Source organism: Trichosurus vulpecula, chromosome 6 (genome assembly GCF_011100635.1).
Source record: "Trichosurus vulpecula isolate mTriVul1 chromosome 6, mTriVul1.pri, whole genome shotgun sequence".
NCBI classification, from domain to species: Eukaryota; Metazoa; Chordata; class Mammalia; order Diprotodontia; family Phalangeridae; genus Trichosurus; species Trichosurus vulpecula.
In genome coordinates this window covers 158,988,340-159,008,262 of record NC_050578.1, presented here as the reverse complement: position 1 = coordinate 159,008,262, position 19,923 = coordinate 158,988,340, and the positions used below count along the sequence as shown (strand labels likewise).

The 19,923-nt window shown below is 34.9% G+C and overlaps 1 protein-coding gene across 1 annotated transcript in view; it reads right to left on the bottom strand.

Annotated features, from left to right (window-relative positions):
- The window catches only part of FRYL (FRY like transcription coactivator), a 315,130-nt gene that overhangs the window by 147,292 nt on the left and 147,915 nt on the right, over positions 1 to 19,923 (bottom strand). The window contains exons 7-13 of the mRNA XM_036763836.1: positions 16,695 to 16,834; positions 16,017 to 16,113; positions 10,369 to 10,448; positions 9,749 to 9,829; positions 6,674 to 6,842; positions 6,219 to 6,311; positions 3,771 to 3,869 (exon numbers count right to left, since the gene is read on the bottom strand). Of these exons, the coding sequence (XP_036619731.1) occupies positions 3,771 to 3,869; positions 6,219 to 6,311; positions 6,674 to 6,842; positions 9,749 to 9,829; positions 10,369 to 10,448; positions 16,017 to 16,113; positions 16,695 to 16,834 (759 nt within the window). The remainder of the gene's footprint in view (positions 1 to 3,770; positions 3,870 to 6,218; positions 6,312 to 6,673; positions 6,843 to 9,748; positions 9,830 to 10,368; positions 10,449 to 16,016; positions 16,114 to 16,694; positions 16,835 to 19,923) is intronic.

The following is a 19,923-nucleotide window of genomic DNA, read 5'->3' as shown; positions in this document are numbered from 1 at the left end:
CCGGCTCCTGGTCTGGTTGGTCTGGGTGCAGCCCACGCTGGGCTCTGCTCCGCTCCACTCCCAGCTCCATGGGATAGACCTTACCTAGCAACCATCCAGGCTGTCCTGGGCTGGAGCCCTGCCTCTGCTATTCTGTGGGTTCTGCAGCTCTAGAATTTGTTCAGAGCCATTTTTATAGGTTTTTGGAGGGACCTGGGGGGAGCTCATGCAAGTCCCTGCTTTCTAGCCACCATCTTGGCTCTGCCCCCCCAAAAAATACCAATTGTTGTTAATAATAATGTATTGTCACCATTTGTCCTGTTCACATTCACTCTAGCAAATAAAAGGCAAAGACAGGATTCAAAGCCAGATTCTATGACTCTTAAGTCTACTGATCTTTCCACTATGCCATACTACACCCCTTGTGAGCATGAGGCAACTTCTTATAGGCAATAATAGCAGATCTCCTCTTGGACCAAGCTCACTACTATTGGTAATACCTGTCACAGAGGCATGGGAAGATATAGATGAAGATGATATAGATGACATAGATGTAAATTTCCACATCTAAATCCACACCTTTATCTACATATAAGGATACCCAACCAGCTAGCTATCAAAGTCTGAGCAACAGGCATTTTCCACCCATTCTGCTTTTGAACTATGGACGGTTTCATGGCTGTAAGTATACTATCATCTTCTTGCTTATTAATGGCTTATTTCAATCTTCCGTTAACCATTTTTGGTTTTTTGTTTGTTTGCATTCTTTTATTCTTGAGTTTCCTATGGGACACCTGTCATGCACTGGTAAACACTTGAATGGAATATTTATCTCCATTTATACTTTGATTTAATTTACCTAAAGTCGTATGGAGACTAAGAAAGACCAAGGCCAGAATTTGAACCCAGGTCTTCTGATTCTATATGTACTACTCTTTCTAAAACCATATGCTGCTATTCTTTACACTTCCCAATTACTTTAAAGATGTGGTCTATTATAGAATAGTGTTTGTAGCCAGGTGTCACCACAAAGTTCAAATCAGCCTCAGACACTTATTAGCTGTGTGACCCTAATCAAGTCACTTGACCTGTTTGCTTCTGTTTCCTTAAATGTGATTTTGCACACACACACACACACACACAATTTCTCTTCCTCTTATGATTATTATACTCTCTGTGAACATGAGCACTCCTGAGAAAATTCCCAGAAGAACTTTAAAGTATAGAATAAAAATGATTAAAATGAAACTGAAATCCAACATAAACAAAAAGAAGGTATGCTGTCCTCAAGGCATTTAAATCAAGTACAGATAACACAGGACACTGAAAGAAGTGTGGATGTGATTGCCAAGTCATCCTCCGCATTCTTTGGAAAACAACAGTGAGATGAAAAGGTGTCATGGGAATGGAGATGGCCAAATGCAGTGATTTCAAAACTGTGGAGAAGATCAATACAATAAACTACAGGCTGTGAATTTGATTTAGATTCATAGGAAAATTCTTCTTTTTTTTTTTTCAGTTTTTGGGGGCAGGGCAATTGGGGTTAAGTGACTTGCCCAAGGTCATACAGCTAGTACATGTATCAAACGTTTGAGGCCAGATTTGAACTCAGGTCCTCCTGACTCCAGGGCCAGTACTCTACTCACTGCACCCCCTAGCTGCCCCATAGGAAAATTGTAAAGCACATAATTAAAGAGACGGTCTCTCGGCTAAAACGTAGTAAATACTACAAGACAGCACGGATTCACCAAACACAAGCCACACCAGCCCAGTTTTATTTCTTTGCTGAAATTAGTCAGGTAAATAAGAGGAATATTACAGAGATACTTTTCATCATTTATATAAAGACATATGACCAAGTCTCTGATGATATCTTTATGGAGAAAAGATGTGAGCTGAAACTACCACTAAATGGATTCAGAACTAGATGAAGAAATGGTTGATGTCAGTCAACAGCATTTGCTGAGCCCCTACTATGTGCCAGGCAATGTGCTAATCAAGGGGATACAAAGAAAGGGAAAAATAAGGTCCCTGCTTCCAAGAAGCTAATATTCTAATGAAGGCAACAATGTGCCAACAACTATGCATAAATAAGATACATACATGGATTTGGAAGTACTCTCGGAAGGAAAGCACTGGGTTGGCGTGCAAAAGAGTTGGAGGAAAGGTGAGGGAACAAGTACCAGGAAGGTAGAATTTGAAAGGAAATCCAGATGATAAGATTTGAGCTAAGTCTTGAAGGAAGCTAGGAAAATCATGGAGGGCTCTAAAAGAGTATCTTAATACTCTGACCTTAGCCCTGTTTTGTTCAACAAAATTATCAATGATTTGGAATAAAGCATGAATGGCCTAATTATCCAATTTACAAATTACAAGATTACAGTGATTGCTAATACACTGGTTAACAAAACTGATATCCAAAACATCCTGGGAGTCTTGGAACAATGTGCCAAATCTGGGCAAATTAAATTTAGCAGGGAAAAATGCAGTCTTATATTTGGAAGGGGGAAATGAGGCTAGATATCTTCTGTAAAGAGAGCTTTAAAGTTAAAACTTCTCTAAAAATCAGTACCTTTATTTTGCAGATAAGGACACGGAAAATGTGGCTAGACAAGAGTTCATGTGAAAAAGTGGACCAACAATATGATTCAACAGCCAAAAGAACTCAAAACCTCGTCCAGAATGAGAGAGGACATTGTCCTTCAGTAATCTACCTATGTCACAACATACATGGAGCACTGAGTGTCTGTTTTAGGAAAGACATTGATAAGCTAGAGTGCATGCACAGGTAAGACAGTGATCAGGACAATGAGACTCAACCTTCTACCACGCAACGACCGGCTTCAAAAAAAAAAAAAAAGCTTAGCTACGAGATGAGAGGACTCAGGGAACACGCAACTATTTTAAATGTCTGAAGAGCTGTCATACACAGAGATTAGAATTACTTTCAAAGAGCAAAAATTGGTAGTAATGAAAAGTTTCAGAAAGTGATATTTGAAAAAACTTCTAAACTAAAGCTATCCAAAAGTAAAATGGATTGCCTTCAGAGGTAGGAAGTTCCTTTTCACTAGAAAATTTCAATAGCTTCCTGGATCATTATTTGTAAAGAATGTTAGTGTGCAGTTATAGGTTGGATTATATGATCCCCATTAAAATTCCATTTATCTTATGAAATAAAAATCCTAATATTAAGTAATAGGTTCAATCACTATCAACCTTTTTTTAAATCTGAATTAATGAGAACAAAGATAAGCTAAGTATACAACATTGGGGAAAATAAGAAATGGTCTACATATAAAGAATTTATGGTTATAAGGGAAGATTGAGGCAACAATCACTAGTTATAAGACACTAAAACAATAATAAGCAGCTGTCACTTAAGCATGGATTAAAATTAAAAACAACCATATGTTTAATCTTTCTTTTGGAGAGACCCAAACAAAACAAAACAAAGACAGGTGCAACACAGATTTGAGAATGTTGCTTTTGGGGACCGTTTGAATGCTATTCCTTTCTCCCTCCTCATTTTAACATATTTGAGTATGTATTATTCCCTTCTCAGCAACTTATACAGTCCTGGAAAGCAGGGACCACTTAATTTTTTTGTTTGTTTTTCTAAATAAGGTGCCTTGCAAAGTACCCAGAAGGCAGGTTTATAATGTCTTTGAAGTCAATTTGTTCTATAATCTTTCAATTTACTTGTTTCTTTCCCTTTGCTTCCTATTGGATATTCATGCAAATAATGTATTTATTTAGCAAATATGTAAAGATCAGAAATGTTTCTTACGTACCAGTGAATGCTTTTTTCTAGAGCTCAATTCAAAAGTAGTTTGATATAGCATTTCCACAAAATTTTTCAAACATGGAACATTTACTTCGTTTTTAACAGCCTAGTAAAAAGACGATACACAAAAATTTATAAAGTAAATAAGAACAGATTAATAATCTATATAAGATGAAATACACATTATAGTTTTAAAAGTATTATTATTGAATTATTTTGAATTATCGAATTATAAATTATCTTATATGTGAAATCATTATCTTTCATACTATCTAAAAATGCTAACTAATAAACAGAGCTGATTACTTAGCATAAGCAGTCCCGATGAGCAATAGCTGATTCTACTTGGCTATGAAAATTCATTTTGTTCTGTTTCACTGCCATAGATTGTACTGTGCTGCTTTTCCCCACCCCATCCCCCGATTTAACCAGTTATATTACAAATATATGCTACTGTGTTCAGGAGGAGATCCAGACAGGGTATAGGGGCAAATCAATCATAATTAATTCATCAAAATTCTGAAATTACATCTAATAGTATATGTCCACTAAAAACAGATTAGTGTTATCATTTTGGGATATGAAAGAGAATAATTTATTTAAACATAACCTTAACTCACATACCTGAATGAAAAAGGAACAAACATCACCATCTATGCTAAAATTTCAAAATTTACAACTATTTTTTCTCAAGAAAACTTTCAAAATTTTAGCTAGAAGCAAACAATAGCAAGCTGCTTACATTTGATAGCAATTTATAATTATATATCACTTTTTACAATCACTGTCTCATGTAATCTTCAAAACAGTCTTGCAAGGAATGAGAGCTAAGTATTTATTCTCCCCATTTCCTAGATGAGGAAATTAAAACTCAGCTTGTGATTGGTATAGATAGGACTCAAGCATACTTCTGACTCTAAGTTCAGCATGTTTTCAACTATTTCACACTTCTAACTACTCAGATAAAATATTACATATAAATTTGTCTACCTTAACTATTTTAAAGACTTAACTTTTATCATTCTCTTGTGCTGTTGTCTCTGATACCGATATATATATATATATATATATATATATATATATATCAGAAATAAGTGTTCTAATTAAAAGTAAAATGTGAACTATTTTTGCATTCAGTAAAAAGGCACCACATTATTAATACCTAGCATTTCCATAGCACTTCAAAGGTATTAATACTTTCCATATTTGTGTGAATAGTGTTCTTATTTCCTGTTATTTACAAACACGCTATTTACAGGGCACGACAGTGGCCTTTGTGAGAAATATCATGCAGTGTGAGATGACTACTCATGGGATAGTCTGTAGGTATTAAACAGAATCAAGGCCTGGTCCAAGTGGGAATTCAATTTGCAAGGTAGATCTCATCACAGCACCATGATTATCAAATGAACTTAATTAAATATATGAATGGAACTATCTTTTCGTTCATATGCACATGCTAATCATAATTAAAGTTAGTAATTGGAGTAGCAAGGTGGTGCAGTAGACAGAACACAAAACTTGGGAGTTCAGAATACCTGAGCTTGAATCTTGCCTCAGACAGTGAACCAGCTATGTAACCCTGGGTAAGTCACTTAACCTCTCTGCGTACCTCAGTTTCCCCAACTACAAAAAGGGATAAGAGCAACTACCTCACAAGGTTGTTGTGAAGAACAAATGACTTCACATATGTAAAATGCTTTGTGAACTTTAAAGTGCCATATAAATGCTAGTTATTGTTATCAGAGTAAAGTTTTAAAAATCTAATATTTTTTGTGAAAAATGCATTTTTCCAGTTTTATTGCAGAATTTGTACCAAAAGAAATGAAAATGCAACATAAGAGAGTATGCTGAAAGTTTGCAACAAAAGGCAAATTGAACAAATCATGGAGTACAGGTGGGCATTAAAAATATTAAAATTGGCAGTTTTTCATGTCATAATTGTTGTTTGTATGGTTACAACATACTAACAAAAATTACAAAATCAGCTTTATATTTAAATACAACCTAACAATAATGAGAATAATTTCCATGTTAGTAGTTGAGGACTTTAAACTGTTCCCTGGAGATTATTAAAAGAACCCATTACTCTGATGAGAGGCAAAAGTCACAGGGAAATGCAAAGGAATATGTGACTACTGGAACTACTAAACAGTAGCTATTGTAGTCTTCCTTGAATCCTGGATGATTTGGGGGGTGGGTGGCTTAAGTATTTAGACAAGGGAGGAAGGGGGCAAAAATATGAGAGAAATATTAAGAAACTTCTGAATGGTGACTTCTCCCTGTATTATTTCCTCCAAATCCAAATGTTACTTTTATCCTAAAAAGATCCTATATTTAAATTTTACTCTTAGTCCAATTATTTGTAAGATTGTCAATAAGAGCATTTTATGGAGTGATTTCATAAACATGAGTGCTTTTAAAGTAGAATTTTAAAATAACAGAAAATACTTACAGCAGCCACAGGGATGAGAATCTCCACAAACAAACCAGCAAGTGCATGTTTAATGTCTTTATCTTTTACTTCAAGGAAATACTGAGCACATTCCTTGAGGGAAAAAAAAAAATAAAATCTTAAAACAAAGTAACATACACTCCACACTTAATTGTAATAATATTATAGATTGTGGAATGGTTTTTAATATATATTTTCTCCATTTCTCAAGGCCATTTCAGAAATGTTAGTAACATGATAAAAGATCCAAGTACATCCAAATTTAAAATAAGTTATTCTTTATGAAAAAAAAAAAAACCCACAAAACTTCCACGCACATTAACATATCACTGTAGTTCATTGAAGAAAACAAAATTATTCTTTGCTTTGCAACCTAGTTCTTGATGTGTATAAATTAAAAAATATATATATTGAAGAGCAGGAAGATCAGCTATTAAACTGAACAGTAATATTACCTGCATGAACTGAAATGAAGCTTCAAAGTCTTCTACAGGATACATTTTCACTCGGAAAAATTTCATCCCCATTATTAAACTGATGATACTTTGTACCACATGTGGGCTTTGTTCCTTTTGTCTCAGCTCCTTCAATTCAGTCACAAATTTCTTCCGCACAGCCTGAAACCTAGATTACAGGAATTTTTCAGCTTGTTCAAATTCTTGAACACAATTATAAATATATTTTAAGACTGAAATAAAAAGTTATTTGTAGTTAAAAATTAATAATAAGAACTTCTCTACACTCAGCACTATTACAAGTATAAAAAGCTTCTGGGTCTGCTTGTTTGATGACAGGCAAAAATGCCTAATTCTGTATTTTGACCACCTTGTCTCCTACTTAACACTTCTTAGTCTCTCCTGAGCACCAGTCCTGTTTCAGCAGTTACCTAATGTACAACTCCCCTTGGGTGTATGTCCTGTAGGTAACTCAAACTCAAACCAGTCAAAACAGAACATATTTTCTTCCCCTCAGAAACAACCCTTAAACTTCCTTGTTCCTGATAAAGGCCTCACCAAGTTCTAATCACAAAGGTTCTCAACATCAGACTAATTCCTGACTCTTCATTCTCCCATATGCCCAAATCGAATTCACAGCCAAGTCATGTCAATTGTACTTCCACTGTATCTTTTGCATCTCCCCCCTTAGCTCCACTTATATAAACCAACGGCATCAGATGTTTGTCAGCTTGTGCTTGTCACTGCTGCCTAAACTACAATAGGGCCTCCTAATTGGTCTCCATGCTTTTGGTCTTTCTCTTCTATAAACCACTGTCCAGGAAACTACTAAGATAATCTTGTTAAAACACAGGTCTAACAATGTCTCTTTCCAGCTCAAGATTCTGACATGGCTCTGGCTGTAGAATATCAGGGCAGTTCTCCTTGATAATTTCCTGAAAGATGATATCTAGGCTCTTTTTTTGATCATGGCTTTCAGGTAGCCCAATAATTTTAAAACTATCTCTCCTGGTCCTACTTAGGACAATTCTTAAAAGACAAAATTTAGTTCATCCCCAATTTTCAGCACAGTCTGTTGTTCTGAAAAGTTTCATAAAGCAAATGATTGTAAAGAAAATCATAATTTCCTATAGGAACAATATGATGAGAGGATGTATTCTGGTGAAAAATTTGTAATGAAATGACTCATGGCTATGATGTCTGTCACACAAGTGACAATGAAATAACTATTATTGCTTTGGAGCTGGACAGGCAATTTCACTAGAGTGGGAAATTCCAGGTAAAGACAATTCTTTCTAACAACATAGATGGAGAAGTACTCTCTTATCATTTTATAGCATTTTCTGAGAAAACAAATAGTGGCTTTGTAACAACAATGTTGCTAGCAGCTGCTGTGGGGGTGAAAGACCAATAACACCAGCACACAAGAGCTGCCAACACAAGTTCTTTGATCTGCTTTTCTAAGGAAAGCAACTTTAAGGGGTTAACAATCTCAGTTGAATTAAACATACGGATATTGTTCACTTAGTTCATGGGGAAAAGATCAGCCCCCTGGACTTCAGGGTAAAACCAGTAGACAGGCTTCTAGCTTTCGGTCCAACATCTCAGTACATAGTTAACAGGGAAGCACCAACATCTGGATTTTCAAGCAGAGGGACTCATAACAACAGCTGCCCAGAGTCTTCTCTAGTCAAATTACATGACACTCTTCCAGTGAGTGAGAGCCCCAAACAAAATGCTAACCTCTGAGGTTATATACCCTGTTCGGGGTCAAAAGGTGTCACAGCCATGGGACTCAAACCTATGTGAATTAGGTTTTCCCTTGATGTAAGCAGGTCATCAAAGACTCCCGATGTAATCAAAGGCCAGACTCATCAAAGGCACTTGATTACCTAGGTGCTCCAAAAGATAAAACAGTAAAAAGTCCTTCCCTGATTACCATTACAGGCTTGGGGAGGGTTACATAGCCAGTATCAAGCCAATAAGCATTTATTAAGCCCCTATTAGGTGCCAGTGTGTATACAGTAGGACTTGAACCCAGATTTTCCTGACTCCCAGGATGACACTCTTATTCATTCTATCACAGTATCTCTCACAAAAATCAGAGACCAATAATCATTTATATTTAAGGCTAAATCATATAAAATTGGCATAGACTTACTGCATAAGGAATAGGTCCTTAATGTAGGTAAATCTATCAACTACACAACAAATGAGACCTATTAAGTCTCAAGTAGCTATAATAAACATTAATCAGGTACCCAATTTAAAAATACTTTTGCTTCTATCCTTCAGAATTTAGAAGGGCCTTTGGGGGATTATTTGAATTTCCCAGATCTTTTTTAAAACAACAACAAAAACTAGTTCAAGGAAGTCTGAGCTGATGCCTTCTTTTTCTCTTCATTAATACCCCTGTGATTAATTTACTAGCCATGGGCTTGCCTGAAAATACTATAGGCAGATACTCAATACAAATGTATTGCCACTGTTGATTACAATGATGATGTTTCTTTAAAGAAAAATATGGGCTTAAGACTAACCCTTCTCCTCCTTTTATCCTTTCATAGCCCCTCAAGTCACTCAAAGTTCTTTTGGTTATCAGATCAAATAAAGGCCACTTAGAAATTCTTTATTTGACTCCGTTCACAACAACCATATGAGCCAAAGCATGTCAGATTTCACCGGAAAATCATAAAACAATTACCAGATCATTAAAACCTTTTAAAAAAGAAATCTGTATAACATTTTTTTATACAATTGCTCAGGTATAAGATATAACCTTTAACGTATATGCCTACTCTTGCCTTCCTGTGGATAGATACTGGCAATTAACCAAAATTAATGGACAGAGGTGGTGAAAAGTTTATTCTGCATAGTTAGTATTAATACATAATCTAATGAATAGAAAAGCCAAGTAGCAAAAAGGACAGACTGCATACTAATTTACAATGCTACAGAAAAATGCAAAGTGGATCTTCATGACATAATTATTAATAATTTTTACTGAAAAGAGTAAAAAAAATACTGAAAACTGAATTGAAGAAAATTAAAATCAAAGTGATAAAAAAAACTTACTTTGATTGAGCAAGAACCCCTATCACTTCTGCATATAAATCTGCAATAACATGCACATTCCCAGTGTTGGTTCCTGAATACCTAAAGCAATTAAACATATAAGAAAATAATAAAAGTATTACATAATTTTATTTATATAGTACAATTTTACTCAAATTCTTTTTACTGTTTTGAAAACTCAAAGTGGTAAAGTATTTGAAGTATCTTTTCAATCTTTTTCCTTGTATTATTAAAGAGGAACACTTTAAATTTGCTTAGTTTTTTATTGAACCCAAAATCAATTTCAAATTCTCTTCCAGAATGACAGTAAGGTAAAGGTCACAAGATACCCAAAACACAAGATAAGAATAACCATATGTATTGGTGTCTCTACAACTTAGCCATGAGTTCTGAGGCAAGCCTCTCTTCTACTGAAGTGTCCTTCCTCACTCTACCCCCACCCCTGTCATAAATTCTTTATAAAATATTTCCCGTAAATGTCATTTGAATTCAACAAGTCTTTTTGAGCAAAAACTTTGATCTCTAAAACAAAATTGGTCATATAAATACAAATGTCTCTTTTTTTAATCAAAACTCAGATTGATAACAACAGCAACAATTGAGATAAAAATTTGACTTACCCTTCCTTGTGTTTAAAGTGCTTAAAAGCCAAGTTTAAAACTTCATGAACTAAGGGATCTGGCACTGGATGAACAGGAATCTAAGGGGGAAAAGCATCTAATTCAATAAACAAAAAATCCTGATAATTTGCTTATTTGATTATTTCTAACATTTTTATGACAATTTAATTGAAATCTTCCATCAGAATCTGTATCATACAGTTGATGATTAATTTGTATATTATTTTTTCCATTACTTCATAATGTTCTGATTGATTTAACTTTAAACTCAAGCTAGGGTTCTTCAAAATTATAAAAAAAAAACCATCAGAACCAAGTGCTGTGCATCTACACAATATTAACAGTAGAACTACACTACATTTATTTCAATATTATTTATATGAGAATGTAAGAATTGCAATACAATACTACACATTGACTATTTAGCCTGGTATTTCACTAACTACAACAGCCCAAAGAGCTGAACTGTGAGATAACTTACTGTGTCTTTCCTGAAGTCTAGAATCAATCAGGATTTACCAAGTGCTAGCAATGGAGGAGAGTTGCCAAAGGGATAATTAAGGTTTGGGTTGAATAAAACAATATTTATTTTTTAGGAGCCACTTATAAGGCCATATAGCATAATAAATGAAGTGCTGGAACTTGATTCAGAAAGGCCACATCCTGACTCTTTTACTACTTATGTGACCAAAGGGAAATCACTTAGGTTTTCTAATCCTGCTTTATTTTTTGTAAAAGGGAGATAATTATACTGGTAGTACTTACATCTCACATTATTGTTGTGAGTATAGAAAGAGATCTTTGTGTGTAAAGCACTGAGCATCCTCTCAAAATATAGTATACATGTCAGCATATCCATATTTTTAATCCATTTACATTTCTTTCAGGAACTATGCCTTGTGTTAGTGATATGTCTACTGCCTGCTACATGAAAGTATTACTTTCACTAATTTGTCCTAAACCTACTTTGATCAAATCTCCCCATATTCAGATACCATCAAATTTGGTAACAATTATATGTTCACCGTATCCATGATGCTCATGATTTGACACATTTGAATATCATCTGCTTCAGTCTTCCTACCTCCAAACTAAAGAATCCCTCCCAATGATCTTTCTGATTATTCAAATTGCCATTTTCTGAACATTCTCTAGATATGGTATCTTTCTTAAGGTAAGGCAACCAAAAACTGAACAGAGTATTCAGGTATGGATACATTCCAATTTTTTTTAAGTGTTAAGTGCATATATTATGTTTTGTTTCCAATACATTTCTTCATCATTTTTTATTTTGGCTATTTATTTCAACAGAACATTGGGAACAATCTACAATGACTCCTACTTCCCATGCCCTGGTTTCTAAATGACAGCTCACAGCCTTTCATTTTAGAGTTTGAATTAGTGCTACATAAATGCATTACCTTGTGCCTAAGAGACAATGAATTATATCTGCAAGTCACTTCTATACCAGACTCATGAAGTTTTCCTAGAGGCTATCCCTATCATGCTGGCTTTTAATTACCCAGAAGGCTGCAGTGCAATCAACAGACTAAGCTATTTACAACATGCAACCTTCCTTTAGTCCTTTCTAAAGATATTTTTAAAAGAACATTCCTACCATGGATCACTGAGGAATTGGCCTCATATATGGTGAAAAGTATCCTTTAATTACTAACTTTTGTTTCTTATCTTTAAGACCATGAAAAAACTCAACTCAATGGTGACTCAATTTTTAAAATAACCACTTACAAGGCAATCCTCTTTGTCCATATATCTGTTTACTAACCCCCTCCCCCAAATTTGAGTTCTTCACCAGTACAACATGCTGCCTTAGGAGCCAAGTGCCCCTTACTGAAGGACTTGTGATCACTGGTCACTGATACTATGGATGGAATTGTTCAGATATAGGTTAGACTAGACGATCTCTCAGGTTCTCTCTAATTTTGACATTCTTCATGAGTTGTGAAGATCAAAGGAGATATGCCTGTAAAAGTACTTCCTAACTATAAAGTACTACATAAATATATTTGTAAGACTACAGTTTAGTAGTTTTTCCCAAGTTACCTCTTAGAACAGCTCAGGGCTAAAGCCAGAATCATCTCCTTTTGGGTTCCTAGACTATTAATCCTAGAAATCAGTACTTAAAAAGACAGTGTTCTATAGGACTTCACTAAAATCCTACTCTGATATGTCACTGTTATGTGCAAGTGACCCTGGGTTTATAAAAAATCATCTTGGAAAAGTGCAAACTCTGGCAGGCCCTACCCAAACTAAAAAGCTTCCAAAACGATGGAAGGTATGCCTGTTAGGTCTCTTGTCTGAGGGATAGTATAGCTAGGTTTAAGGTGAAAAAAAGTCATGTGGAAGACTTAGGATCAAATTAGACCCCCCAAACTATGACAAATTTGGGTGAGACTGACTAATCCTAAATATACAGCATTTTATTTTAAACAACACAAGCCGGTCAATCTACTAGAAGGATAGATCAGGTAACTGTTACTGATACTATACTATAATCAACCACATAGATCCTTTATTTTTTTCTCCCTCCCCCTTCTAATATCAGAGGGAAGTACCAGCAATGGAAAGGACCAGGAAAGGCCTCCTGCAGAAGATGAGATCTGAGATGAGTCAAGAAGGAAGCCAAGGAAACCAGGGGTGGAAGTGAGGGAACAGAGCACTACAGGGATGAAAAATAGTCAAGACAAAGACACAGAGACAGGAAATTTGATGTCACGTTTGAGGAATTGTAAATAAGCACGTATAGTTGAAATGCAGAGTACATAAGTGGTGAGAAGACTGGAAAGGTAGGAAGAGGTCAACTTAAGAAACTCTTTAAATGCCAATTAGAAGACTTTATAATTAATCCAGGAGGTAACAGTCAATGTAGCATTAAGTAAGGTGGCAAAACAATCAGACTTATGCTGAGTGTTGGATAGATTAGAAGAATGAGGAAAGACTTGAGGAAGGAAGGACAGTGAGAAGAATATTGCAATAGTCCAGGCAAGAGTTGAAGAGAGCCTAAAACAGGGTTACTACTGAATGTCTAGAGAGAAGGGAACTTACACAAGATATGCTGTGGAATCAGAAACAAAGAGATTTGGCAACAGATTGGGTATTTCAAAACATGAAGAGACTTTAAACATCATCTACTACAACTCCCTCATTTTACAAACACAAAAAATGAAGGACAGGGAGGATAACTAATTCATACAAGGTCATAAACAGCATTAATTGCCAATAAATTTGCCATAGCAAAGATAAAATTAGGACAAAGGCCAAATCTCATCCCCAGATTAGAGGTTTCTTACCTATGGTATACATTCTCAAGAAGCAGAAGGATATCAATGCTTGACATCTAGAGATAATTCTTTCCTTCTACAATTTATAACCTACCATAATATTTTTTTTGGAGGGGGGAAGGCAGGGCAATTGGGGTTAAGAGACTTGCCCAAGGTCACACAGCTAATAAGTGTGTCAAGTGTCTGAGGCTGGATTTGAACTCAGGTCCTCCTGACTTCAGGGATGGTCTCTACTCACTGTGCCACCTAGCTGCCCATATTGATATTTCCTAATATTACGGCACTTTGCTAATAAGCATGTGTAATTACGTTCTACTATGAGTCCTCAGAGATTCCTCCTTTTCTACCATACTTTATAGTCTTGAGTCATTTAGAATTTACGTTATGTTCCTAAAGGGTACACCCTTTTGAACATCATCTTCAAAACAAATAAAATGTCAAAAAAAATTTTATCTGATTTTATAGTGTGCTTCTATATATCAGTAGCATTGAATTTTAATAAAAATAAAACAGGAGAACATATAACTACTTTATGGGACTAGCACTCTTAGTTGACTCAAAATCAGATTTTCCATCATTTCATTCAGGTATATCACGTAGAATCAAAGTAAAGGTCTTATTAAAATAAAGTTAGATTAAATTTATGCTTTTCCTTAATCATTTAAATTTTAAATCATATTAAAAGATGTTATGTTAATGTATCACAACTTTTCCAAAAACTTTACTTACTTTTTAGTTCTGTTCAGTTTTATTGGCTTTGAAAACTAATAAACAAAACCAATATTTCCTCTAATCATTTAAGCTCCCAAAGGGAGGAGGGATTGTTGCAATGGGTGGCTCAGAGGAAAGTGTTGCTGCCGCGGTAGAGGGCACCCAGGGTTGAACGGAACTATTGATTACTGAGAGCCACAAACAATAAAGTGAGCAAGGGAATCGAATCTCATAGAGCACGTGCATCCTGGGCTTCCTCCTTCCTCATTCCCCATGAAGTATGAACCTGAAAGCATTCAGCACGTGGCACCTTACAGCACACAGGGCAGTTAGATGAGCCAGTGGCACTTTGAAGGATTACGTATTCTGGCATTTTCCTCTAGCAAAGCAAGCTATCTTTCAAACAGTGATATAAAAATAAATATGTTTCAAATTTGGAAGCTAGTGCAAAAGATAGCAAATGTTAATATGTCAATCAACCATCAGACATGTTGGGAAATTACTACCAGAGCAGTTAAGAACTGACGAAATGTTTTGTTTTCTCATCTCTTTTTTCCTGGTTAGAATTTGATCAAAATCATCTGAAATCTGGTTACCAACCAAACATAAAAATAGCCTAAGGCATAAGAGTCTGGGGATCATTGCCCATGAACCTTGATTAGGACCACCCTTACCTAATGGTCTAGGGCAGGGCTATCCAAAATGCGGCCAGCAGGCTGCATGCAACCTACAGTGTGATTTTTGCAGCCCGATTACAAGTATAGAAATTTACATAAATGATTTATTGAAGGAAGCCAGGCTACCACAGAGCTCTTGCTAAAATGGCGAATCAAAATATATTGTCTATTGTTTTTAAAATTTAGCAATGGAATTATCACCATAAAAGAATCCTGAATAATATAATTAACAACTAACTATGGCTTGATGATATAAATCATCTTGGGAAACACAATTCTATATGATCCTTTTTTTACATGCACTGTGCTTATTTCTATATTCATTACTTTTTAGATAATGCAAACATTTTGTATATTTAAAATGAAGACTTTTTGAGTTTGTTACTTTTAAACTGTTCTTTGAATGACTACCTTTTCAAAAATATCATTCAAAAAAACAAGTTTTCATATTGGCAATATACCCAAAAAAAAAAAAAAAAAAAAAGGTCAATTGAACCAGAGACTGTTAAATCATCTTACATTTCATTTTAAATTTTCAAGAGATGTATTTTAATGCCATTTTTAAAAAAAAGAATCCAACTATAGAGGCACTGTGGAAGAGTATCTGAAAATGGAAATGAAAAGGGCATCTGGGAATACAGAGTTAGACTAAAGAAGAAAGGAGAAAAGTATGTGGACGATAGATTGTACTTAGGTCTCAGATAGTGAATGTATGTTCTATCAGCCTACTTTAGTAGAGATTTTATATTAAAAACAATACAATACAATACATAGGAAGACAGAGAATGATAGACAGTAAGGAATATAGAGTATATAAGTTTAAAACCAATTAAAAAAAAAACCAATTATATCACAGGCTAAATATATAATAGCTATAAAACCCTAAATGTGTAATATTAAAAGATATAGATTTTATTGCAAAAATTTAAAACAAGAATATATAAAAATAAGAGCTTACCTGTTTTAGAACTTCTACTAAAACTAAACAAAAAATGAAATCTACAGCTAAATCCCTCCTTTCAAGTAGGTAATCTCTTTCACGTTGCTGTTCATCCCTAAAACAATAATTCAGAATATAATGAAAATTGTAAATGAATGAAATTCTAATCAAATGAAGATATACATTTCTATTGCATGCCCATGTACAAGCCAGTACTGTAATATCTGATATGCTCTTTTAATATGATAAATCATATCTTAAGACCATATCACATGTCAAAATTTTTAGCTCTGTGTAACAGATCAGGTCAGAATCATGGCACTGAGTTTGGAAAGTTTAATGGAGTGGCACCATAAATAATTCCTGAATATCCCCCAGCTGTTCCAGTTTAATCCACAGCAGGACATGGAGTTATACAGTAGGAAAGTTCTATCATGTCCCTTTGAATGGGTTGTCTCTCCAATACCTGGGTTCAGATTCCCAGGTGTCACATGGCATTCCTGAATTTAGGCACCAACCTCTCTCAAAGTGGTAAAACAGTCAACTGGCTTTGTGATCATAAAAAATATTCAAGAGCATTCTCAACTGATATTACTTACGTATGGCTTACTACCAAAGCAAACTGTTCATAAAAATAGAATGGATTTGGTAGACATAAAAAACAAAACAAAACAAACAAACAAATAAAAAACTTACCCTTTAGATTTTGTGCTAGATCGAGGCCTATATTCATACGATTCATCTTCAGTTCCATTTTGACGTCTATACCAGTCAAACAAGGTGCGAAGTAAGGATGGGAGACAGTGCTCTGCTACTGAGCTCATAGAGCTTATCAACTGGAAAGATGAGATGTTTACTATTAATATTACAAAATACAATATTAAAAGTTCTATTTGGGTTCATTAAATTTCCTGCCTCCAGTCTCTCTCCTCTCTAATCCATTCCCACACAACTATCAAACTGCTATACCTTTATTATTTTTCAAAAATACATTTGCTACTTCTTTTAAAGATCCTTTACAAAAATTTTTGAATTCCAAATTCTCTCCCTCCTGTCTGCCCTTACCCCACCCACTGAGAAGGCAAGAAATGTGATATTACTTATACATGTGAAATTCATGCAAAACATAGTTCCAAATTAGCCATGCTGCAGGAAAAAAGCAAGAAAAATAAAGAAAAGTGAATTATGTTTCAATCTGTATTTATATTCTATCAGTTCTCTCTTTGGAACTGGAGAACATTTTTTATCATAAGTTCTTCGGAAATGTCTTAGATCATTGCATTGATCAGAATAGCTAAGTCATTCACAGCTGATCATCATACAGTACTGCTGTTACTGTGTACAATGTTCTCCTGGTTCTGCTCACTTCACTCTGCATCAGTTCATATAAGCCTTCCCAGGTTTTATTAAAACCATCATGCTTGACATTTCTTATATAGCAAATAGCATTCTATCACAATCAAACACCACAACTTATTCGGTCGTTTCCCAATTGATAAGAATCCCTTCAATTTTCAATTTTTTTGCCACCATTAAAAGTGTTGCCATAAATATTTTCATACAAATAGGTCTTTTTTCTTCTTATTTTTCATGTCTTTGGGATACAGACCCAGTGGTGGTATTGCTAGATCTATAGTTTTATAGTCCATTGGGCATAATTCCAAATCACTCTCCAGAATGGCTAGTTCAGTTCACAACTCCACTAACAATTCATTAATATACCAATTTTCCCACACCCCCTCCAACATTTGTCATTTTTCTTTTCTGTCATCTTAATCAATCTGATAGGTGTGAAGTGGTACCCCAGAGTTGTTTTAATTTGCATTTCTCTAATCAATAGTGATTTAGTGCATTTTTAAAATGTGACTGTTGATAACTTTGATTTCTTCTGAAAGCTGCCTTCAAATTCTTTGATCATATAAATTTGAGAATGGCTCTTATTTTGATAAATTTGCCTCAGTTTTCAATGTATTTGAGAAATGAGGTCTCTATCAGAGAAACCTGCTGTACAACTACTTCTCCCAGTTTTCCGTTTTCCTTCTAATCTTGCCTACACTGGTTTTGTTTCTGCAAAATCTTTTTAATTTAATGGAATCCAAATTGTCCATTTTACTTCCTGCGATCCTCTCTATTACATCTTTGGTCATAAATTCTTCCCTTATCCACAGACCTGAGAGGTAAAATTTTCCATGCTCCCCTAATTTACCTGTGATATCACCCTTCATGTCTAAATTATGTGCCTGTTTCGACCTTAGTTTGGTATGAGGTGTGAGATGTTTGTCTATACCTACTTTCTGCCAAACCTCTTTCAGTTTTCCCAGGAATTTCTGTCAAATAGTGAGTCCTTGTCCCCAGGCATGGATCTTTGAGTTTATGAAATACTAAATTATTATAGTAATATACTACTGTGTATCATGTACCTAATTTATTCAACCAATCCACCACCCTATTTCTTGGCCAGTGCCAGACTGATTTTATGATTACCACTTTGTAGTATAGTTTGAAATCTGGTACTGCTAGGCTACCTTCCTATGCATCACTGATTCTCTTGATATTCTTGATTTTTTTGTTCTTCCAGATAAATCTGTCATTTTTTCTAGCTCTATCAAATAATTTTTTGGTAGTCTGATTGTTATGGCATTAAATAAGTAATTAATTTAGGCAAAATTTTCATCTTTATTATATTAACATGGCTTACCCCTAAGCAATTACTATTTCTCCAATTGTTTAGATTTTAAACAGATGTTCCTAAAGCACAAACCCCACAAAATAGCTTCCCTGCTCAATAAGTTCCAATGGTTCACAGTTATTGACTGTATGGCACCAAAACATTTCACAATCTTGCTCCAAACTATCCTTCCAGTCTCATTCCACATTACTCTCCTGCACACACTCTAGAGACCAGCCAAACTAGACTACTTGCCTTTCACCAATCATGCCTCTGCATAGGCTTTACTACTTATTCCAGAATACAATCTTTCTCATCTGACTTCTCAGAATCTGCAGCTTCCTTCAAAGCCCACCTTAAACATCACCTCCCACATTCAACCTTTACGATCTTTTTTGATGCTAGTGCCTTCTCCTCTCATTGATTGGGAAATATTTTGTATCTGTGTACATATTATTTCCTATGATGGACTACAACCTTGATAGGAATGTCTCATTATTTTCTTTGTAGCCTCAATACTACCTACAGTTTCTGTAGCAGCTTAATAAATATCTATTGACTATGTGCCCCTGAAGCTAAGTTTCTTTAATTGATTCTTTTATCTCACTATCTGTAATATCTTTGCCCGATATCCTCTTGACCCTCTCCCCACAGCTTATGAAAATAATTCTTAAAACATGGAGTACAGAAGGGAACCAAGTACAATTTGACCAAGACAAACACACCTATCACAACACTCCAGTCTTAAAACTATGGTAGCTTTCCTAATAGACCCTAAAGCTGAATTAGCAGTTTGGCTTCTATATCAGAGCACCAACTGATAGAGATCTCTGAAAACAGTATCTAACCATACACAGACAGTTAAATTTTACTTACAATGTTGATTTTTTTAGTCTAAGTTTTTCCATTTTACTAACTGAACTTAAAAGATTCAGCCCAATATCCAAACTTTTTAAGATCCTTTTGAATTCCTGTCATTGAATTTAGCTAACACTTCAAATTTTATGTTTTCTATAAATCTGATAAGGATTTCATCTCCAAATACTGCATTTTATTGATGAGAAAACTGAGGCCCAGAGTTTAAGTGATTAAATTATACACAAGATTATGGAAATAATAAGCAAGCTGTACTATATTTGAGTCCTGTGATTCTGAATCCAGCACATTATTACCACTTTATCATGACACAATACTAATTGTTACAAATGTCCAGCCTCATCTTTAAAACCAATATTCTCACAGTGATGCTATACGACT